Here is a 24,416-nt window from a genome sequence, read left to right on the forward strand (position 1 = left end):
ATACATATACTGTACCCTCTGACCCCATGGTCTCTCCTTGGTCCTCAGCTGACGATATCAAGCCTTGTCCACGCTGTGCCGCCTACATCATCAAGATGAACGACGGCAGCTGTAACCACATGACCTGTGCCGTCTGCGGCTGTGAATTCTGCTGGCTCTGCATGAAGGAGATCTCTGATCTGCACTACCTGAGGTCAGTATGTTCACCCATGTGCGTATCAATTCAATAAGAAGCATATCTGCAGATGATTTGCCCAAATCTGACCTCTGGTCTACTTAGGGCAGGGGTGGGCAACCAACCAACCAAGCTCTTTTTGATCTTCCAAGTGATCAGATTAGGCTGTTCTGTTGAATTGATCAAAAACAACAAATCTTCACCTGTAACGACATGCCCAAAACAGGGATGTCAGGTTGAAAGTGGTAAAATGATTTACTTGTTCTATGCTTATTCTAATTAGCAGTCTTTAATAGACATAAAAGCAATTGTGGTTTTCACTGTGGAGACACACGCACACACACACACACACACACACACACACACACACACACACCATACACACACACATCATACAGTCTACTTCTAATTACTTAGTCTGCACTACCACAGACGGATAAAGCTATCAACACAGCAGTTTTATGGTAGCTACAGGATATAAAAACGGCATAGGGAAAACAGTTATAAAACATGTATATGAAGGCTAATGGATAAATCTGTCAGTGACAGGATGTGATCCTGATATTGCCATCTTTTCCTCAAAGCCAGTGTTCTTTAAACTATGAGCTATGCATTAAAATGGGTTGTTGGGCTGTTTCGACTTGGTATTTATATGTGAAAAATACTCGTAATAATTGAGTATTAATGCGTTTTCATTCACATGCGTCCCCCCTAGTAAGATAATGAAGTTTGATCATTAAAATCTGAATAACACACATTTCACACTTTGCTCAAACAGTAAAGTCTATTTCTAATATGTCCATTTTTGGTGTTCTGGTCAACTGAGACACCTTGTGTACTAGTAGAATATAACTCACTCTTCTGTCATGTTTCTTTTTTTTCTTTTTTGTAACGTCTCTTCCAGTCCGTCAGGCTGTACGTTTTGGGGTAAGAAGCCGTGGAGCAGGAAGAAGAAAATCCTGTGGCAGCTGGGCACCCTGGTGGGCGCCCCGGTTGGCATTGCCCTGATCGCCGGCATAGCCATCCCTGCCATGATTATTGGCATCCCTGTGTATGTCGGGAGAAAGGTGAGGCTCATACACGGTTAATGTTTAATTCAGTAAGACCAACACCCAGATAGTTTAATTACATTTTCTAAGCTTCTCCTTTTACCTTGTATGCGGGCAGGAATGTGAAGACTAGAGCAGAACTGACTATAAACTAAATCTGTCTCATGTACTTTGACCGGAGTTTTGATTTATCTCGACCAGAACTGCCTAGGCCCTAGTCTGTAGCTCTGCTGTACCAGAGGTTTATCTGAAGCCAACTACGTAAAAAGATGTTTCTATTCTGCAAGTTTATCACATTGTTTTCTTGAATTGTTGGAATTACTTCCTACACTGCAGGTCCACATCTCAACCAGCATTTCAGAATCTTTTTTTCTTTTTTTTCTACTTTCAAACTGCCCCTATTACTGGTTATCAGTATCATTAACCACTTTAACCCTATAATACTTTTGTTTGTCAAATTGTGAAAATAATCAATTGCTGCTATTTCACAGAATGTTCTCCTATTATGACAGGCCTATAATAGGGACGCTAGGGTTCATGTGGTTAATGGAAGTAAACACATGGTCTCTGAATGTCCACAAACCAGTTGTGTTGTGTGTAGCTCTTTGTGGGAGTCAGCAGTGTACATTTTCTCAAGCTCTGGAAGTTCTCTTCAACAAGCTGCCAAAGTTATTTCTCAATAGCTCATTGTCTGTGTATGTACAGTATTTGTGTGTGGTGTGAGTGTGTAGATTTCAGTGCTTGCGTTATATCATGCAACTCATCTATCACCCAGGCCGGTTTTATTAAAACTTTTGTGGTGGAACAATGAAGTGAAAATGTTGGGAAGTTTCTAGAATTTCCCTCCGGCCCCTGCCAAGAAGCAACTTGAGCTAGCAGCAGCTTTTCTTTACTGACTAAACCTTAACTTTCAGAAGCTTTCACATGAATGTATCTCTGGGAATGAATCATCTGCATATTTCACAATGAACGTGGAGGTTTCCTGTTAATCTTGGTGTAACTGCTGCCTTGGCCATTAAACATGTAAGGCATGTTCATGACAAGTTGCGGTTTTAATTTGGCTCACAACCGCTTGATCGCTCCCAAACCCTCATATTTCCTTTCAAACACCACTGTAGGCCGTTTCTTAAAGCAGAGAAGGCTATGAAGTGGTAGTAAATAAAACATCTTGTTTAACCTTTCTCTACTATGTTTATAGTGAACACAACACTGCTGTCAACTGTGTTGTGAAACTTAGTTTTAGGAATCCCCCTTGTGAGAATGTAAAGTCATTACTGAATCGTTGCTAATAGTGTTAAGTAAATATTTGCTTGTGAATATCTATGAAAATGTATTATGTTAGGTTTCTTCCATTACCTTGAGTTGATGTTTGTTGAAAAGTTATCCAGATTAGGACCCTCTGATTTCCCTCCCTGTTCTATTCATCAGATCCACAACCGTTACGAAGGCAAAGACATCTCCAACCATAAGAGGAACCTGGTCATCGCTGGTGGAGTGACGCTCTCCGTCATCGTCTCTCCGGTGGTGGCAGCAGTCACTGTCGGTCAGTCTATTTGCCATAATATTCACATGGTGGCCAGTTTGTTCTTACTTCACGCGCGGGATGGGAAACCCTGCCCCATCTTAATTCTGTTTCACTCTCTCTTGGTCTTTTGATTTTTTCTCAGCCTTGTCTCGACCATTTTATACTTCCTCTTCTTTTTCATTGTTTATTCCTCTCTCTCACTCTATATATTTATTTATATTTTTTCCTGTCCACATCACTGTCTAGTACTCCCTTGCTTCCTCTCTGTCTGGGTTGAATTTTGATTGGCAGACTTTTGTATTGATTTGTCTCATGTTTGTTTTAGCTGAATTTGGACTCTTTACTCTTAAACTTCACATTATAGATTATATTATAATATGAAGCTTATGTTTGTTTGTTAAAGCATATTGAACTTGCAGCTGAGCTGTTACATAAAATATCCGGAAACTGAGCGATTTCAAACAGATGGTGGTTTTCTATTTGGTGGTGCAGTGGCCTCTGCTGGTGTCTTCAGTGCCTTGCTATACTCTGACCCTGGTCTCTGTGTCCTTGTGTGTCTGTGTGTGCATTTGTCTTCTCTCTGTCACTCTCCAGGCATTGGAGTGCCCATCATGCTGGCGTACGTGTATGGCGTGGTGCCCATCTCCCTGTGTCGCAGTGGAGGCTGTGGTGTGTCCGCGGGCAACGGCAAAGGCGTCCGCATCGAGTTTGATGACGAGAATGACATGAACGTGGGCAGCGGGGTGGCTGCAACGGGTGAGAGTTGTGAAACATGACCTTGTGTGTTTCTGAGTCAGCAACAACACCATTTGCCTTTTTTCTTCTTTTTTTGCTGACATAGTCATAATTTCTGTGTATATTTTATCCTGTTATATTGTGTTCTGTGAAGTCACAATTTTCTGTCTTTTCTTTAGTTTTTTTACTTTTTTTTTTTTTTTTTTTTCTTAGAGCAAGTTAGGTCATGTTGGGCATCACATATACATTAAATGAGTACATTTCTAGTTAACACTCTTATGTTAAGGGCTATTCAGTCCAGATGAAATGAGAGGGATCCTTATTTGAAGTAACTTCAGTCCTTTTGTTGAGGGATCTCAGTCTGTCTTTTCTTTTATACATTAAAGAGCTGATTGCATTTCCCTATTTCTTTTCTGAACATTGGACACAGTGGTCCTGATCGTCACATCTCATTGTTTCCTTTAAGACACCACATCGGTGGCCGACACGAGGAACAACCCCAGTATTGGTGAGGGGAGTGTGGGTGGTTTGACCGGCAGCCTCAGTGCCAGTGGCAGCCACATGGACCGTCTGGGAACGATCAGGGACAACCTGAGTGAGACGGCCTCCACCATGGCCCTGGCTGGGGCCAGCATCACCGGCAGCCTGTCGGGTAGCGCCATGGTCAACTACCTGAACAGGTACACCTTATGGGATGTGTTATTTCAGGCTGTTTGGAGGGATGTATTGCTGGTATTAGTGCTGTACAATGTATTGAATTCATATTGATATTTTGCGATATTGAATAATGCAATACTTTACTGAATTGGTGCATATCTGCCAGTGAGCTATTCGTCAGAGAATCACACTCGATTATCTTTTGCATTAATCGCACACTGAGTTAAAGTTGTCCTGGCCAATGAGATGTGCTCTTAGTAGTTGTAGAAGCCAGTCATTTTTGAATGGCAGAGTGAGTAGAAAAGCTAAGGTGGGGGGTTATGTTTTTGCAGTAAATAAGGATGATTTAGGCCATAATAATAATTATACATTGCAACATGCTGAGACAACACAACAAACTTGTTGCCACACCTCACGCAACAGCATCATGTCTGTGTTAACCCATACAAGAGTATGATTAAAGAAGAAATAACCAACTCTGCAACGCCACAAAGACCTGTATGTGTAGCAAGTAAAAGTAGAGCAAAGAACATAAGCACTCTCAAAGCTCATTCGCCAAATAGTTAAATAAAATTAAGTTACTCCATATGAGTGAAGCTCAAGAAGGCACATGTATAGTATTAATAACCAATCTCATTAGACTGAAACTGCTGTTAATATTTTTTTTTTTAAATGTTCTTGGCTGCCTCAGCCATAAACCTGCTAATACATTTAAAATTATTGTAATGATTAACAATAATGTAGATCTCACAATCTTTGCCTTGGAGCAAGGACATAATGATTAATGTTAGAATTGAAATATTTTTATTGCACAATTCACAATTGTAATATTATAAAGGAATGCAGTATGATTTAATTTTCATATTGTGCAGCTGGCTGTATTCCTGCTGTTTACCTGCATTCTTCTCAACTGCATGTATTGTGTTGCTCCTCCATGTTGTCAGGCTGGAGGTGCAGGCAGATGTGCAGAAGGAGCGCTGCAGCTTGAGTGGAGAGTCTGGCACCGTCAGCCTGGGGACAATCAGTGACAACGCTAGCACCAAAGCAATGGCTGGATCCATTCTCAATGCCTACATGCCTCTTGACAGGTAAATGTCACATACCAAGCTACATCTAGTGACCTTTATTAGTGTGGTTGCCCTAACAGGGCAACCAGACTATTGTCTATTGACTTAGCTATTTTGTCTCATCTGTTTAAGGAAATAGGTAGCTGATATATTGCACTTTTACCTTAGCGCTAGGTATGCTCTTGGTTGCTTGTTATTGCAGAAAATGCACTTATAACCTCTGGTGATTAGTAGCTTTCGTTCCCTACCTTTGTTGATTGCACTTATTGTAAGTCGCTTTGGATAAAAGCGTCTGCTAAATGACTGTAATGTAATGTAATGTAATGTTCTCCACCTACTTTATTTCTTTCTTTCTCTTTCGGACCGCTACTCCTCCCACAGTTTATTTTTCCTAATTTAGTGGCATATGTCAAAATGACCGGCTCCCCCGGGAATCGTGCACTTGTATTTTGCTAAGAGATTGGTTGCATAGTTTAATTGATATTGATTTATTAGTGCATTAAATTTCCCCATCCACTTCAATGGGAATTGCAAAAACTCCCATTCAAGTATTTCTTTCTCGGAAACTGTAAGGGCTACAGTTACAAGACTTGGAGGGGAGGTTCATAATTTATTGCAAAATTATTTAAAAAATAATCACACCAGTCGGCCAAATGGTGGCGCTATAACAGCCCACTTTACGTTTTGGCCTATAACTCTTGAACCGTAGGTCGTAAAATCAAAATGTTTTTTTTCCCTGGATTCCTTGGGTCACGACGCATCTCCCCATATAGGTCACGCCCATTTCCGTCTGGATAGATTTTCCGCCATTTTGAATTTTCTTCAAAACACACTTTTAGCTCCTCCTCCTACAGATCTTGTCCAAATTTCACAAAAATCGGTACACATGATCTATGGATCAATGCGATAAACAAGCGGAATTTTGATAGTCATTACCGTTCGTCCGTAAATGGCTTCCAAAGTTAGCGGAAGGGGCCTCTTTTACGAAAAAGGCCAAAAATCACAAACGAAACGTCCAATCAATTCCACATTTGAATCACATGTCAAGGGTGGTTTACTCAACAAATCCCCAAAAGCATTTCCACTTTGATCCATAGGGGGGCACCACAAATGCGCAAAATGTGACCATTTGATGCAAAAACCTTATTTTGGGGGGATCAATCCTCTCAAAATGAAACGCAAGCGATCTCAGGAGTGACGTGACAATGTAATTGGCGCAGCCTCCGACGGTATTCCTCCCAGCGTATTCCTCGAGTCCCGGCGGCCGCGACCCGCGTCGGCGCAACCACACTTTGCAATTGCCCTGAATTGCGACGCGTCTAGTTACTTCTGTTCTCTGTAGTGGTCTAATCAATTATCCCCAAGGAACACGTGATACCATGAATCCACTCTCTCTCTCACACACACACACACACACACACACACACACACACACACACACACACACACACACACACACACACACACACACACACACACACACACACACCTCACTCTTATCCTTCATGCTTGTTGCAGAGATGGGAACAGTATGGAGGTGCAGGTGGACATCGAGTCGAAACCCTCCAAGCTGCGGCACCACAGTGGTGGCAGCAGTGTGGATGACGGTGGCCAAGCTGGCCGCTGTGCCTGGACCTGCCCCTCCTCCGGCTGTGCCTCCTCAGATGTCAAAGGAGCCTCAGCCAAGTGGACCAAGGAGCCCTCTTGCTCCTCTTCCAACGGCTCTGGGGGCAAGAAGAGCAAAGGCAAGTTGCGCAAGAAGGGCGGTGGCACCAAGATCAACGAGACCCGGGAGGACATGGACGCTCAGCTGTTGGAGCAGCGCAGCACCAACTCCTCCGAGTTCGACTCCCCGTCGCTGAGCGGCAGCTTGCCGTCGGTGGCCGACTCCCACTCCAGCCACTTTTCCGAGTTCAGCTGCTCCGACCTGGAGAGCATGAAGACGTCCTGTAGCCACGGCTCTGGCAGCGGCGGCGACTACCACACACGCTTCGCCACTGTCAGCCCCCTGCCCGAGGTGGAAAACGACCGGCTGGAGACCTGCCCCGTGCCCTCCTCCACTTCGTCACAAGGACAGGGGTCTGCGGTCGCGCCGCACTCGCCCACCTCCACCACCTCCTCCCTAGGCCATGGTGCAGAGCTGTCCCCCCTCTGTTTCATCACGGAGGAGAACGTCAACCTGGTGTGCCCCGCTGAGCTGGACTCTCAAATCGACTCTCAAATCAACACTGGAGAGCTGCTAAAAGAGACTAACAATAACAACAACCAACACCACCACCAACCACCGCATCAGACGCAACCCCAGCAGCAGCCCAAGAACTCCTGTATACAGACTGAAATCTAATACCTTAAGTGCTGCAGACCCATGACATCTTTTTAGTTAACATATTTTTTTCTCTCCACTAACTAACCACCATAGCTTAAAAAGTTTAAACTGCATTTTCTCCCTTCTAAAGGGAGATGGTGATTTGGGATTTATTTCCTTGGAAAAAAACATTTGACTAATATTTGGAGGATAAAAAAACGTTCCATGTCCACTGGCTGTTAGGAGGTTCGTTAGAATGGATGAGAAATGTTTAAAGTGCAGCATTGTTGTGAGAAAATGTTAAGATTGTGAATGCTGGTGTTTCCCCCTGTGTAAACGTCAGACTACTCTCCCACCACGCCACACAGTGAAAGCCTGAGTGTTAGTTTAACTCTGAGGGTGTAAGAATAGAGCAGTGTACAAGCAGTGTTCAAATTGTATTATTGAATTACAAACATAAATTTAAAAACAAACCTAAAACCTTGTGCATCCAATTTCGTACACTCTCAAGAGTTAAATGAACACTCAGGATGATTTTACAGTGTAGTTTACAGTACAACTTGTCAGACTCATTTGCCACTTGGTACCGTAGAGCAGCCCGCTGATTTGGTTGCCGTTGTTTTGATCTGTGTAATTCTAACAAATATAAAACCACTGTGCCGGTTGTTTAACTATTTTATTTGGGCTTTTCAATGCGGATGCAAACACCATGCAGCAATCTTAACGTTATAGCTTTCCAAAAGAATTACTCAAATAGGGACCAGGCAATATGATTCATCGTCTTTTTTTCTTCTTTTTTTTCAAACTGATATATGAGTAACAGAGGTCTCCTCTGTTTTCTTTATGTATTTATTATTTGATTTTTGTGGATGTGACATGAAACAAACACTCTAGTCTAGAAATAATGCAGCTGGGTGTGCTCAGCTTCCTAAATGCATTTTAGCACTGAAAGCTCTGCTTTATTTCCAGAACTAAGTTTCTCATAAGGTGGCCACATGTGTCTTTCCGGTGGTAAATTTGTTTAGTGTCCAGTTTTAGGGAAATGGCCCCAAGTCCTATTTTTATTTGATTTTTTTTTTACTTAAAATTGTTGCATTGCAACTTCCTTACAGACATGCGACAGTAAAGTGATTTCCACATCAGTGCTAAGATGCATTTGGAAACTCCAGGCCTGGTTTTGTTCTGTGGATGTTGTCAGTAAGAGGGATTATTGGAGCAGTTTGACTGCTGTCCACTATTCAGTGCTATAGAAGGTCTCTGGAAGGCCCTTGTGGAGATAATTCAGTCATCATAATACTATTATTAGCCAATGGGTTGGTCAGTTCTGGCAAACTGTAAAAAAGAAAAAAAAAAAAAAAAAAAAAAGTTTCATGTCTTGTTATTCAGACTGATGGTCTCACCTCACTGAGTATAAGATAACTTTGATATCTACTATCTATGTTAATTCATGGTGCCTTCAAGAAGCTGGTTCTTTCTGTTTGTCCGCGTCTCTCCACCGTGTCTTCAAGATTTAATACTACAAACACAGGACAGATCTCAGAATGTCTATGTAGAGAGGGATGGTAGTAGGTTATACAATATACATATAAAGTACATACTGTGGTAGACATTATAAATGAAGACTTTTCAATTGCCTACCAAAGACAGCACTCAGGCTCTTGTTAAATCTTAGTCCTTATACAGTACCTTTGATGTCTGTCTGTCACCTGTAGACAGTATGGTGCATCCTTTTTACACCATAGGGATGAATGAAGACAAGACCCAGGAAATATACACACATAGATACAGACTGCTGTTTTATACATGCTTTACAAAATGCTACGCAAATTACTGAGGCCGCAGAATGGCCCTAGGCACCTGCACTGTTAACCGTTAGTTTTTATTCTTACATTGTACTGCGATGCACAAAGTTTATGGGGATACATGCAATTGTTTGTTATGGGTTTCCCTATCCTGTTGATTTGTCCTGTGATTCCCGTTTGTGTTGCCAATTGGTGCTGCTGACCAGACCTGGAGTCAAATCCTATTGTTGATACTTCAGCACGATTTATACTCAGTCATACAACAGTGTTGCGTACAGAAAATAGCCGAGCTACAAGCTCACAACTCGTTGAGGATCCAACACATTGTGAGCTTGTAGATCGGCTTTTTCAGCGTGCAACACCGCCATATGACAGAGCATGAATTGAACATTACTATTGAGTTGCTTGAGTCTGTCTATAGGGACTCGATGGTCAGGGTGTTTAATTTAAGAGACCATTTACTTGGAATCTAATGACTGGTTTCAGCAATTTGAAGACACGGATGTTAATTAAAACTGTTAAAGCATTTTGAATGGTATTTTGGATCCAGGTCTGTTTTCTGATCGATCATTCAGTTTTGTTTGGAGGATGAGGCTACATGCTGCATTCCTCCACATGTAAACATTGTTTGGTTCCTACTTCTATGTTCTGTTTTTCCCGTTTCTTTACTCTAATTTGAACACTAGTGCCAGATATAATTTGTAATTTGTCAAGAATGGCATTTGGTATTTGTATATTTGTTTGCTAATTTGCTTTACAATATGCGTGTAAATGCATATCTGAAAAATAAAAAAACCCAATACGATTCTCTTTCGTGGTCTTTGTCTCAGGTTTCATTAGAAAACACAGGTCCTTTCTATTAATGTTCAGTTTTTATTCAACTGTCATTAACATAACATAATATATTCACAATTATATCCATATTGCGTATAAAGTATTTATCCCACTTAATTGATAAATAACCATTTTCATTTGGACTCTGAAACACATGTACATCTCTACTGAAATATAGTATTAAAAACACATGCAGTTATTGCATCAGGTAGCCTCTGATCCCCACTAGCCTCCCTGAATGTAAAATGTGATACATTCATTGAAATTTCATAATATACGGTATTTAAAAAAAATAACTTTGATTCAGAGAAATCCTAACCGCAGGGTTTGGATATTTATTAACAAACAGTAAAATAATATAGATTTGCAGCTTTGTGAAAACCATATATTACTATGTTATATTATTGTTTTAATGTCTTAATTGCACCACTTCTGGTTTGTATGGAAAACAGATTAAAATTGTGCAATATGGGTTCACATGAGTCTCAGCTATGTAGCATTTTTGAGTGTTAAACATCATAAATAAATCTAACCTTGAGGAACGTGTACAATCAACACAAATCACTGGACCCCTTAACAAAGGCACACATCTCATACAGACACTGCTACTCTCCAATGTGTGAATGGCTGCTTGTAGGAATGCTTTAAAACTGCTGTGAAGAAGAATCTTGGACCAGTGTTTGTGCTTGACTGGATGGCTCATATTTCAAATCAAATAACAGGCCCGGACATTTTCATAACTTAAAAGTCATTCCCAATTGGCGAAGACACCTTTACAATGCTTGCTAGACTTTATGGATGACTTAGTGCAAAACAGAACTAAATCTTATTTGTAATCCAGATTTGCCATGCCATGGCATGTTGCAAAACGATATAATCTGTGTCACATGACATGGGGCTGATATATAGACTGTAAGCCCAGAATACTTTGTCATTGTTGAACTGCTTTGGATTTGTGGCTTTGGAGATCATTCTGCATAGAACAGTAATAATTTGCCATGCATTTTTAAAATAGGACCAGTCTGTTTTTTTCTTAATAAAAAATATAACTTGGTCACAGATAATATGACTGTAATTGTAACCTTATAGTCTACTTTTCTCCATTAGCAAAGATTATTTATAGGCTCAGTAGCAAATTACATGTATTTATATTTTCCCTACGTACGTATGTATGTATGTATGCTTAGCATGCTTCTAATATCTGTTCCAAGATTTCTTCTGACCTTAGACCAGCTGAGCAGCTTTAGCAGCAGTCCTTATCATTTGACTGATATGAAAACTTTTAACAGAGTTCACAAAGAGGAATTTGTTTAAATTCTGAGAACATGAACCTCACCTGAGCAAATAGAGTTGACCTGAAGGGAAACCCCTTGCAGTTGAACATTACACAACTCGTACCCAACTCCCATGCATCAATATATTGAAAATGAGCCCAACAGTATCCTGCTGTCACATTTCACAGAATTGCTAGTGGTGGTATAAAATTATGTCTGAATAGCAAAATGCTTTGGAGAGAAAAAAATATATTCCTTCTAATGTTGCAGAGACCTACAGTAAACCAGATCATTTACAGTAGAGAGCCAGTAAAGTGAATGTGATTCATGTTGCTCTTTTTCAAGTTCTTCAGTCTCCTTCCTTTTTTGTTGTCATGAACTGAGTACTTGTGCCATTTTGCATAGATCCTTGGTATTGTGGTCGTAGCTCATGCAGGAGGGAGCAGGGGAGAGCACATTCATATGTATTTGTTGGCCAGGTTCTGAACATCGTTCTTAGTGAATTCTGTGCTGTCCACAGCAGACAGATGCTCAAATAGCTGAGTCATGTGTCGACGCTCTCCCTTCTCCAGTAGCATCAGTACAACCTGGAGTAAAGATGGAAGAGAGAGAAGGGATTCAAACCTGTGTGAACATAAATGCATACTGTAATTGTGCATCTCTGTTTTAATGAGCCACTAAGATGTCACGCAAGATTACAGAGGTGTAGAAGACTGAGAAATGTTGTTGTTGTTGTTTTATGACTTAACATCAAGCAATGACGATGGTGGTTGTCAAGTACTCTGTGTATATGTTACAGTACGATTGAAGAACCAGTCAAATTGAGTTCACCTCCCGCGCTCCCCTAGGGGGGACGATGATTTACGATTCTGTCCCTATCGGCAGTACCGCGGGAAGTAGGGGTGCGGGGGGTGCAGCCGCCCCCCCCTCCCCCCAGGTACCGAATTTAGGTGAACCGAATAAACCGAATTTAGATGAGAAAAAAAAAACAAAGCCCGACCAAAACCGCGAAAAATATTCGCGCGCGCGCATACCGCACCCTTAATTTAAAAGGTCTTCCCGCGGCTATGCCTATCGGTACATAATTCGGACGGTGCTGAGTAGACTGAAGGTGACTTCGCAACGCTCGGCACGGTGACTCGCTTGGCGTTGCCTCCCGTGGCTCAAGTCACCTTCAGGCGGCACGCCTCTATCGGTGAAACCGAGTGCACCTTTTTCAATCTGACTGGTTCTCCAATTGTACTGTGACATATATATAGGCAAAATAGCTAGGCTTGTACTGTAAAATACCAAGTAAACAAACAATCTAGAACAGGATAACACACTGGAGCTTTTCGGACAATGTTTCGATGCTCCTGCATCTTCCTCAGAGTCATGACTCTGAGGAAGATGCAGTAGCATCGAAATGTCAGTCTTTGTTTGTATACTCAACACCTTAACCCATTTTGGGCGGGAACCCCTATTTGTAACTATAGCTTTCAGGACGGGAACCCCTTTTGGGGTTCTTCTTGCTATGTACAGTATATAGCAACATACATTTGTTGTAATTTTTTAATAAATATTTAAAGTTTTTTAGAAAACTTAGGTCAGGATTTAGAAGGCGTTTTTAGAGGTCTAAATGGGTTAATAAAGAGGCTTCGCTTGGCTGAGGTGCGGCAGAATTCCCTTTCTTCCCATCTAGAGCAGGGTTTGTATTTATGTCTGTATGTACTGTATCTATGTACTGTATGTCTCCTCAAAAATAGACAGATCACAGTTCACGAATGACAGATCACAGTTCACGAATGGCGTCATGAAACAGAACCATCTCTGACCATATCCAATTACAATATGAACAGTCTGCACAATAAAGAAATGCCATGTGTAATGAAAATCATTACAAGTGTGAAATTTGGATGGCAGTTTGATAATCAAAAATATGCATTTTTTTCCCTCAGCTAATCTTTTAGTTACACTTTTGTACTTGGAGTTTATGTGAAGTATTTATAAAGATCATCTTACCGAAAACCTGTCAGCGGTGTGCAGGTGGTTGAGGTGCCGGTAGACCAGGTTGGGGTCTTTCTCAAGGAGGTGCGAGTCCAGTGCCTGCATAATAAAACTGATGGTGTGGCCGTCCAGTTGGGTGCTGAGGTACTGGGGCAGCGTCTCCGGAGCGACAGAGGACAGCAGCTCTGCGCAAGCCGCGGCATTGCCGCTGCAGCGGGCTGCGTTCAGAGACTGGCCGAACTCATAGGCGTTAGTTGGGTGGAGGTTGATGGCGACCTCTTCTCCTCCAACACAGTGGTTCTCTGAGCCGCTGGACACTGGCATCGTTTCCTCATCACCTTCAACCTGAGGGAGCAAATGAACAGCGGTGGGCCTCTTGAGGTGGATATACGAGAGAAAGTGAGTTTATTATGTTGAGTGGAGCTGAGTTAAACGTTATTATCCTACTAAGCTACAATAAGTCCTACTATCGTACTAGCCTACTATAAGATGAGGAAACCTCTGTCTGTCCTGATCCGTTTATCTCCTCAGTGGGTTGACCAATCAATCTGAACTTGCACATGATCATTAACCATTGGTATTATATGGTCACAGACTATGATGACTTGACTATGACGGACTAACAGTTTATGGCATAATGTTGCTCTATCTGTATTTCTTTGTTGATGCTGCTATTTGTTTTTAAGTGGATTCACTAAACAAAAATTCATTGTATGTTCAATACAGTGACAATAAACATCTTATCATCTCATCTTAGCCAATTTTATGTTTTGGGTGTTTCCAATGTTAATTGTAATCTCCTCTTTATAGACCACAGAACGTTTGAATGTTTGTAAACAAAGAGGTATTTCGAGTAGAATGTCTATGGATATTCACACAGTATAAATAAAGTGTCTAGAACATAGCTATGTCTAGTTTGTCAACCTGTGGATAATTAGAACAAAATTACATTTCTAATAATCAATAACAATATTACAAATGTCCTGTTCTTCCAGAAATAAGGTTAGTAAATAATACTATTAATCAGAATCAGTTTTATTGCTACTTCCACAATACACACTGGGGATAAAAGGGAGCAAAATACCGTTCTCGGCAACTCATGGTGCTTATCACATGCAACGCTGCCAGTGCTGTCTACCCGGAAATACATTTGTGTGGTGATGTCATGATTTGGTCTATAGTGCCATAGCATGCAGTACCTGGGCTTAGCCTCAGATGGGAGTAGTTTTGAGGTTAGGTTTAGGCATAGTATCTGTGAGTTTAAGGTTAGGTTTAGGTATAGTATCTGTGAGTTTAAGGTTAGGTTTAGGTATAGTTTTTGTTAGGCATATTACGGGCGGTCCCCGGGAAAAACACCCTGAAAAGAGCGAGTCTCTCAGGGATATATACAAACACAACACCACATTTTTTTTAAATGTATACAGATTCTAGGTTCATTGTATACCTATATCTTATAGTTTCAATGTGCAGAATGTTATTTAGAAAGCATGTTGTTTCCTATAGTTGTCTATTTTATAGTTTCAATGTACAGAATGATATTTAGATAGCATGATGTTTACACAGATGCTAGGTTAGGTTCATTGTTTACCTGTATCATAGTTTCTTTAGGCACTGTTCTGTTCTTTCTGCATTCTATTTACAGTATGTCATTATTTACCTTCTTTATTGTAAGTCGCTGGATAAGAGCTTATTCTAAATGCCAAAATTGTACATTATATGCCACCAGGACAATCTCTACTGCATCATCACCAATCAAAAAATACACCCTCCTTTAGTCACTTTATTTACACATTATGTACGACCAGTTTAGTGAATCGGGCCCAAACAGTATGATTGTGTTCAATCCAAATATTATTGAACACAAAAGAGAATGTAAAGGAAAAGAGACATGTTTAAGAAGCTCTAGGAAGCTGTTGCCTCAAACCAAGTTTACACATCTCTGACAAATCTCAGCCTTGAGACAATGAGCTTAGGGAGATCTTGAGATCTGTCTTGCATCTTTTACAGGTACTTTTTCAAACCATTGAAACCAACCAGATTTAAAAGGCATGTTTGCACGTTATTTATGGTCCATATACTGTAGGTCCTAATCAGTCTTAATGCTGTGTCTCTGCCTGTATTTTAGCACAGAGGTGTGAAACTGGGGGTGAAAGCGTCAGCATTTTTTTTTGTTCCTTTTTTCTTATGAGCACTGCCACCTTCATCAGAGTCAGAGTATTAACTGTTATATATATATATATATATATATATATATATATATATATATATATATATATATATATATATATATATATATATATATATATATATATATATATATATATATATATATATATATATATATATATATATATATATATATATATATATATATGTGTGTATATATATATATGCCCTTTCTGTGAATTCAAAACAATTTGGCAATCCGTTACAGGTGGAAACACAGCTAAAGCATCATTTATAAACTTTAGTATAAGCTCACAACGCGTTGTGAACTTGTAATCGGCTTTATTTGGTGCAGGACACCTGCAACAACACATAACTCAGGCTTAAAGATAAAAACACAGTGTTGTACCTCAGTGATGGGTACGGTCCTCCTGGCTTTGGCCGGTGAGGCGGTGTTGGTCAAGCTCCGTCTGAGTAACAGTGTGACCTCCTCTAGCTCCTTCTCAGCCTCCTGGACGTTGGGGTCCTGCTGTAGCACTACCTGTAGGTCAGAGCTGCACGCCAAGTAGTCCTAATTGTGGGGACACACACATTCAAGTAGGTTTATCGCAAATATTTAATACTGGTAAGGAGAAAAACTAGACACTGGCTTTGTCTCATATATGAAGAGGCTTCCGACAGTAGGTACTGTACTAGAGGTTGCTTCATTTTTTAGGAAACATGGCTGCATAGACTGTGTCCTTACAACAGGAAGCATAGCATACATCCTTGTTTTTAGCAAAAATGAAGGATATTCTACACAGCCAAGGAACTCAAGTGGTTCCTTGGCCTTGTCGAATATCTCAGAAGGCTGTGCGGTTTGGCTGGCAACTGTTTCACCCCGTTATTTTAATGGTTTATTTAATTTTAACTTCCTTAGCATTGGCCTCAACTTTTTCTTCAGAATAAAAAAAAGCTTCCTTGCAAATGAGACGTGGCCAATGTGTATGTTGAATACACATAATATCCTGTCTGGCAAACAACGCACATTGAGATTGAGCACCAACACCCATCACACACCCATCCATATACAGGTACACCACCAGTCCAGTTCTGTCCCCCTGTCCTCACCTGGAGCCCTTTATAGGCCATGGCTCGTCTGTAGAAGGCCTTTTTATTTGTTGGCTCCAGTTTGAGTGCAGCGTCACAGTCCTGTTTGGCTTCAGCGAACCTCTCCAGCTTCACGTAGCACAGGGCCCTGTGGAAACACAGGCAAACGACCACATGCATATTCACAAACAATAGTATTTGACAACATTTCGCTTCATCGAGGCAGAAGGATGTAGCCTCCATAGTTACAAACACAATAAAATCATCACTGATCATTTTACTCTGAGAGTGTACAAATGTAACCCACCATTAGCTTATATTTCTACACGCTCAGAGTTACAAATGGATATAAGTTAACACTGAGGATTTTACTGTGTATACATTCCAGGTGGCCTTGGATTGAGCTCTCGTTCTGTCTATGTCAGTGACTAGGCTAGTACAACAAACAAGATGCACACACACAAATGTAGTGCACACATACACATACTGTGCACACAAAGGGAGCAAATTATTCCTGTCAGCATGTATGTTTTCCTTCCTCTGCACCATGGTCAACAATCTACCTACTATTGTGAGACAGAGAAAAGGAGAGGAAAGAGAAGTGGAAGGCATGACCGGACAAGAGGCCATGATGCGAGAGAGAGAGAGAGAGAGAGAGAGAGAGAGAGAGAGAGAGAGAGAGAGAGAGAGAGAGAGAGAGAGAGAGAGAGAGAGAGAGAGAGAGAGAGAGAGAGAGAGATAGAGAGAGAGAGAGAGAGAGAGAGAGAGGAGCTGTATGAGACAGACCTCTCTGCCAGCACGGTGTGTATCTTTATGTGTAAGGCATGATGCAGGTTATAATTAGACTCCTGACAAAAGGAAGGAAACATAGCATTATGGGTGAAGCCGGCAGCTGTTTCCCTTGCCTCAGCCATCTTGTTCCACCTTGCCAAACAATATTCACTAATGTGGCTCGGTTGGCTGACTGGCTGACGTCATGGGTGGAATGACAAGGCAGCTAGAGTCGGTGCAGTATTGCAGACTGATCATGGCCGAGTACATTAGATCATTCTGTGTCAGTTCATTCAAACGAATGAATGGATTAGCATTTTCACTGCATGGCTCTGCAGGGGTCTGGGTGTCTGTCTGTGTGTCCGGAGCTAATCTCACAAATCGCTGGAGCGATCGGTGCCAAATGTCCTGTGCACACTGCCAGTAAGCCACAGAAGCATGTTCACATTTTGTCCACGTTGTACACTTCCGCATGACTCTGTTTCGTTTTTGTTCACTGTTATGAATGACGTTTCTAACTTATTATAGCATATACCATGGAAACAAATATGTATCAAATGGAGGCAGATCAAAGTAGAACAGAAAGTATGTGGTATGTTCCATAGCTAAATTAACCACTGGAACATCCTGTTAATGAAATAGAAAGAGATTGTGGCGTTGTGTGCTTGTAGATCTGCTATTTTTGGCTAAAGTTCTCCTCAAATAGGGACGCTTGGTTGAAGTGGTTAAAGTCAAAATCACACAAAGATTCGGCGGACCCCCTGTAGTAACTCTGAGGACCCCCTGTTAGACTGACAGTGATCTGATAGGACCTCTAACCTGTTGGTGTAGACAGCACATTCTTCAGGTTTTATGGTAAGGCATTCGCTGTACTTCCCCATGGCTTCCTGGTATTGGCCTTTCTTCACAAAGTCATTTCCTTCCTGTTTCAAAGATGTGAAACGAACTTCTGCTCTCCTTGCTGCGAAACAAAACATGTAAAGAAAGAAAAGCAGGACAAAAAGAGTGATTACTTCTGAGTGCATTCATATTTAATTTATTTGCCTTCCATAATACCCCAAAATACGATTGTGAGATTAACTCACAGCTGAATTGATCCTACCACACTTTCCGTAAAACCCATCGCACAAACGAAGGTTCCTGATTCTCTCCCTTTATAAAGCAGGAGAGTTTAAACTGTGCAATTTAATGCAAGGTTAGCTCGCCTTGCGGTGTGACAGTCAAGTCAGCGATCCTTCACTGTGAAGAGTGAAGGCTAATCAATTTGCCCTGTCCTGGGAGAGGGGGGAGAAATACTGCCAGCAGCTCCCTTGTTCCATTAGTCAGAGTTTAAAAATAACAGCTGCAGTGTGGCCTTTACAGTAGGATGGAGAGAAACTGCTTGGTCAGGGAACCATGGAGATGGAGAGGTGCTTTATTCTTAACATCAGCCTACAGCAGGTACTTCATTTCCATCTCATCTAGAGGGATGAGAGACACTGTAGCTATATATATATGTGTGTGTGTGTGTGTATATATATATATATATATATATATATATATAGAGAGAGAGAGAGAGAGAGAGAGAGAGAGAGAGAGAGAGATGCCGTTTGCATTGAATGTACATTATAATGGCCCAGCATTAGAGCCTATGAGGCCTGAAGGTTATTTAACAGCCTTGATGATAAGAACAATGCGAAAGAACACAGCAAACCTTTGTTGAACCAAAGGCACTTATAATACGCCTGTTGGTCTACTTTTGGTTAATATGGCGTTTAGCACCGCCTGAGAATGACATGTTGTGCATGCTATTAAAAAGGTTTAATACGATTTGATTCAATGTGGCCGCAGGAAGTAATGTGTACATTTCACACTAAGCGTGACACATTGACACATTGAAAACACACGCACCTGCTTCTGGTGACCAGTGGTGTAATGGTGATTTTTTTTTTAGGGAAACAGTATTTTAATGACATCACATGCACGCTCACCTGTTATGCAAAGTAGCCATTTGGGTACTTGGCTCGTGAATCTAGGGGGGGGGGGGGGGGGGGGGGGGGGGGGTGGAACGCTGTGGAGTCCCGTGTAGCGACCAAAACACCACTGCTGGTGACTGATATTATCCTTCTAATGCATGCGTTTTCTTTTTTTAACAAATATTTTTATTAGTTTCACAGTTTTGACATGAAATCAGGTAAACATTTTGTATTTTTCCATTTTCTCCCTTTTCCCATCCCTCCCAATGCATGCGTTTTCAATCACTTTTTTCTTGTATTCATTCTTTTTTTCCCCAAAAAATTTGGAGTAGTCAATAATTTTTACCCCTTCTCTCCCCAATTTAGTTGTTATGCCAATTAATTCCTCCCACTGCTTGCCACTGCTATTTTACCCTAATGGCTCACCTGCCAGTGAGGAACCACCAACGGCAGGACGTAGAGCCTTCGTCCTACTCCTCCCATTCAACATTCCCCACTGACAGGCACCGCCCTAGCCCGTAGGAGTATGTGCAGTGACAAATATCACCCTCCCCGCCCTGCTTCCCTCCCCCGAACACGTGTTCATATAGTTGCTCGGCCAACCCCTACACTCCGTGGTGGTAGGCAGGATTTAATGAAATTGAAATGTTCAAATTACCTCAGAAGGTCCCTTTTAAGCCCGACTGTGCCAACAGGCATTGTTTACATGCTGTGATGCCCATGCTGTGACATCCGTCCCAGCACAGCATTTCACTATCAACATTTTTCAAAAATAGCCAATCTACAAACTCACAATGCATCACGATACGATGCACTGTGAGCTAATAGAGAACCCCCCCGTCCATTGAGTTCAATGGATCCCGTCCATTGACGCCATCTTGTGAGGTCCACGCTATTAACCATTTAAGACCAGGAACGCATCTGTGTCATTTCAGATTTCTTTGGCTATTCAAAAATAGCTATACAAGCTCATAGCGCGGCACTGAGTGCCACGCTATGAGCTTGTAGATCTGCTATTTTTGAAAAATCTTGAAAATGTGTGCAAATCTTTGAATATATATATATATGTTTTAAAGCGAACATTTTTAACTCCGATCCGTGCTTCTGGGGGTCCCTGGAACAACATATTTTGAGATGGGGGTCCTCGGCCAAATACATATCATTTTGGGGGGTCCTTGACATGGAAAGGTTGGAGCACCACTGATATAGCAACATAAGTGTTTTCAAAAAACTGTTAAGATATGCCCAGACGGTTGGCGTAACCGTCTGGGCACCTAGGCTGGTAATCCAGCATGGGTTCGACTCCCGACGGCCTTTGCTGCATGTCATAGCGTGGCACTCGCTATGAGCTTATATATCTGCTGTTTTTGAACAGCCAAAGAAATCTGAAGTGACACAGATGCGTTCCCGGATTGAATGGGTTAAAACAACACAGTGTGACATCACGTTGTCTTTCTTGATTCATCGTACAATGAAGTATATATGCGGCTTTAACACACCTGCGTCACTAGCAGCCTTCTCTGCACGGGCCTGCAGGGCCTCTGCGCTGAGTGGCTCCTCTCGACGGTGCTGCTGAGCCGACAGAGGAACTAGAGGAATTTCCGTCAGCTTCTCTCTCCAATCAGGACCGTCCAGCTCTATCAGCATTCTCGTGATCCTGGAGAGACAACAGAGGGGAGAAAGTGGTGATGCATGGGGACAGACACAACAATATCCACTTAAACACACACAGGCACACACATGCAGAATGCAGACTGACACAGACCTGTTTGGAGAAAAAAAGTGAGACTAGGCCTTTCACAATTATTAAATAATAATTGCAATTATTTGAGATAATCGCAATAATTCTTTGCATAATCGTGATCGTGATAATCGTCATAATCGCTTTAAATTAAAAATGTTCATATATTTTCAAACATTTTCAGAGATAGTGGATTTAAAAAAAGAGTAGATCTACAAGCTCAGCTTGTAGACCGGTTATTTTCACTATTAAAGTTTTTTTTGTATTAAGTAATTAAATATGTATGTTATTTGTCATATCTGCCCTGTGCAACTTTTGTTAATGAAGCCTAAAAAATAAATTATTTATTTATTCATTAATAATAATAAAAAACGACAGAAACACAATTACATCGTTAATCGCAATTATTTGAGTGACAATTAATCGTCAAGTAAAATTTCATAATCGTGACAGCCAAAGTGAGACGTCCCCAGACGTTTGCCAGACGATTCCCTGACAAAAAAAAGAAACCACTAACAAAAGCTGGACAAGCACCAAGGATGACGTCATCTCTGGTTATTGCTGATTCTGAAGTATGCAAAATGTTCCAACAAGTTCATACTCGTAAGGCAGCACCAGACCAGACGTGATTGTAGCAAGAATGTTCAGAACATGTGCACAGCAATATGGAGTTGTCACAGATATTTTCAACCAATCCCTCCTTGAGGGTAGAATACCCTCATGTTTCAAATCAGCAACAGTAATTCCAGTGCCGAAAAAAAGCAAGGTAACTGGTTTAAATGACAGGCAACCCGTAGCACTCACCCCCATAGTGACTGCAAATGCTTTGAGAGCATGTCAAGGAGCTGCTCAACTGCAGGTTGCCACCATAGACAGTAAAGAATATGGACTCTACAGACCGTAAATGAAGCCTATTTTTCAGCAATTTCAAATCCGGCATCTTTCTATATCCTATAGACCAGAGCGGGGGTCGGGGGGTGGGGAATTAATGCTATTGGTTGTGTAGCTGGTCAATCAAATCATCACAAGGTAGCCACGCCCCTCCTACAGCATACCCTACTTTATCATCAATTTTAAAATAAATGGGACCATAATTTACCAAAACACATATCATGGTGATTGAAAGAAGACTTTAAACTAGCGACTGGAAGCATATAGTATTTATGATGATGTTTATTAACGTAATAAAATGAAGTGTAAAGTTCGGCAAAAACCCTGCCGCTTCAATGGAGCCTAATTGCTTCTGACACCAGCAAGGGGTGAAACAGCGAGACTACAGGCCATTCATATGAACTGAATGTACAACTTGGATGTTAGCCCCTTGGTTGCCACCCACCCTAGACCCCACCAAAATCCCTACCAGCCAAACAGATCCAGAGTCACAACACTACATACTGCCCACTACACACCTGGAGAAAATGAATTAACATGTGAGAATGCTGTACATAGATAGCTGTATATAGATCACAGCTCAGCATTCAACACCATAGTCTCCTCCAGACTTGACACCAAGCTTAGAAACCTAGGACTCAACCCCAGCCTGTGCAGCTGGATCCTGGTGGTAAGGAGGGGCTCTAACACCTCTGCCCCCTGACCCTCAGCACAGGAGCCTCCCAGGGCTGCGTTCTGAGCCTCCTTCTCTACTCCATGTATGTACACCGACTGCATGGCCACTCATACCTCCAACTTAGTGCTTAAGTTCCCTGATGACATGACAGTGACAGGCCTGACCACTGACGATGATGACACATCCTACTGGAGGGAGGTAGAGAACCTGACACAATGGTGTCAGGAGAACAACCTGCCAACAAGTGTACTCGTATGTACCTGTACACAAGATGTAACAATAAAGAAACCTTGAACCCAGAACATATAAATGCCTATAAATCCCTCATAGTCCCTGGCACACATCTCCCAGGTGAGCTTCCTGGTTACATAACAGAGGGCACATGTTGCGAGAGCCATAAATAGCTCCTAGCTGGAGCTGAAGCCGACAGCCTATAAGCTGTTCACCACTAATTAGTCATGGGCTGTGCTGACCTGGACAGTTCACTCGGTTTGATTGTTAGCTGGAGCAAATATGATGGTTGGTTTTAGTTTGTGAAAAAGGGTGGGACAATCAAACGGTAAGACAGTTGACCAGACAAACCTGCTTAAAGTTCAGCTGAATGAAGAAGAATAAAGCCTAATCTACGCTGAAGATGACTGATTTACTAGCAATTGTAAATGCGTTATTTTTGGTAAGCAACACTGCCGTGTAATGAAGCATAACTTAGACTTTAACACAAAAATCCAAAGGCATGCACTAATGACACGTGTGAACTGCTTTGGATACCATCTCAACTCTGGAATGTGTATTTGAATGATAAAGTCTGTCCTATCAGCTCTCTGTGTCTCTGTGTAGACACCACCTCCGCGACCTCCAGGGGCGTGGTCAAAGGTGAAGAATAATACCTGTTGACGCTGTCATTTGCTGCCTGGACACTCGTATCTATCTGCAGGACGGTCTTGTAATCCACGTAGGCCATGCGGTAACGTTCCAGCGTCTCGTAAGCCATGGCTCGACGGAGGAGGGGCTTGAGGGAGAAGGGCTGCAGTTCCAGGGCTCTGGACAGTAATTATAGACATAATGAGAGGGGTTAAGGATCAGGCCTGCTATACGTAATAAGACAGTGGTGTCTGTCTGTGCACGGATTGCTGGAGGGCGAGTAACTGCGTAGCAGCATGTGCGTGTTTGACAGATTGAAAGTCAGTGATTGTGTAATTGGTATATATGCTGTACATGGGCATGGGCTCATATCCATGCCCTTGTATGGCTTTGTGGAAACTCACAAACAGTGCGTTTGTTTTCCCTGAAGTCGTGGAACAGCTATGTGTGTGTTGTATCCCTGTCACCATGGAATACTTTTAATTCATTTCTATCATGAAATAGCCATCTAATAAAGGCTTTAAAAAAAAAGAAGGATGCCTTGTTTTTTTTCCCTTTATTGTATCTTTTGGGTCCCCAACCAAAGAGCACCTTCATTACACTTTGTTTGGACCTCCGAGCACTCCACACCTTTTCTTTTTTTCCACACAAACCTAATCCTGCTTTGTTTACCAAAAGTAAATCTGTGTGGTTATAAATAAGTCAAACGTCAAAAGCAAAATATTCAGACTAAAAGGTTTATCTCATAAAGTATCAATGAATTGCAATCAGGTACATGTATCATGTTTGATATAAACAAACGACTAAAAGTCTCATACAAGTGTCCCCACTAGTTCTCTTCTGAGAAGTACAAGTGC

At 41.6% G+C, this 24,416-nt stretch overlaps 2 protein-coding genes across 2 annotated transcripts in view; one reads left to right on the forward strand and one right to left on the reverse strand.

The window, feature by feature from the left end:
* The window catches only part of rnf19a (ring finger protein 19A, RBR E3 ubiquitin protein ligase), a 45,169-nt gene extending 35,049 nt beyond the window's left edge, over window positions 1-10,120 (forward strand). The window contains exons 4-10 of the mRNA XM_084052057.1: window positions 49-193; window positions 1,080-1,242; window positions 2,653-2,767; window positions 3,344-3,505; window positions 3,951-4,164; window positions 5,086-5,229; window positions 6,727-10,120. Of these exons, the coding sequence (XP_083908183.1) occupies window positions 49-193; window positions 1,080-1,242; window positions 2,653-2,767; window positions 3,344-3,505; window positions 3,951-4,164; window positions 5,086-5,229; window positions 6,727-7,552 (1,769 nt within the window). The 3' untranslated portion in view covers window positions 7,553-10,120. The remainder of the gene's footprint in view (window positions 1-48; window positions 194-1,079; window positions 1,243-2,652; window positions 2,768-3,343; window positions 3,506-3,950; window positions 4,165-5,085; window positions 5,230-6,726) is intronic.
* Window positions 10,121-11,552: 1,432 nt separating this feature from the next.
* Window positions 11,553-24,416, reverse strand: part of spag1b (sperm associated antigen 1b) — a gene marked incomplete at its 5' end in the record, with an annotated part of 24,533 nt that continues 11,669 nt past the window's right edge. The window contains 7 exons of the mRNA XM_084052318.1: window positions 11,553-12,010; window positions 13,425-13,754; window positions 15,985-16,146; window positions 16,686-16,812; window positions 18,255-18,396; window positions 20,890-21,047; window positions 23,586-23,738. Coding sequence (XP_083908444.1) covers window positions 11,882-12,010; window positions 13,425-13,754; window positions 15,985-16,146; window positions 16,686-16,812; window positions 18,255-18,396; window positions 20,890-21,047; window positions 23,586-23,738 — 1,201 coding nt within the window. The 3' untranslated portion in view covers window positions 11,553-11,881. The remainder of the gene's footprint in view (window positions 12,011-13,424; window positions 13,755-15,984; window positions 16,147-16,685; window positions 16,813-18,254; window positions 18,397-20,889; window positions 21,048-23,585; window positions 23,739-24,416) is intronic.

The sequence above is a fragment of the Gymnoscopelus microlampas genome (assembly GCF_963454915.1).
Source record: "Gymnoscopelus microlampas genome assembly, chromosome: 3".
Lineage (NCBI taxonomy): Eukaryota > Metazoa > Chordata > Actinopteri > Myctophiformes > Myctophidae > Gymnoscopelus > Gymnoscopelus microlampas.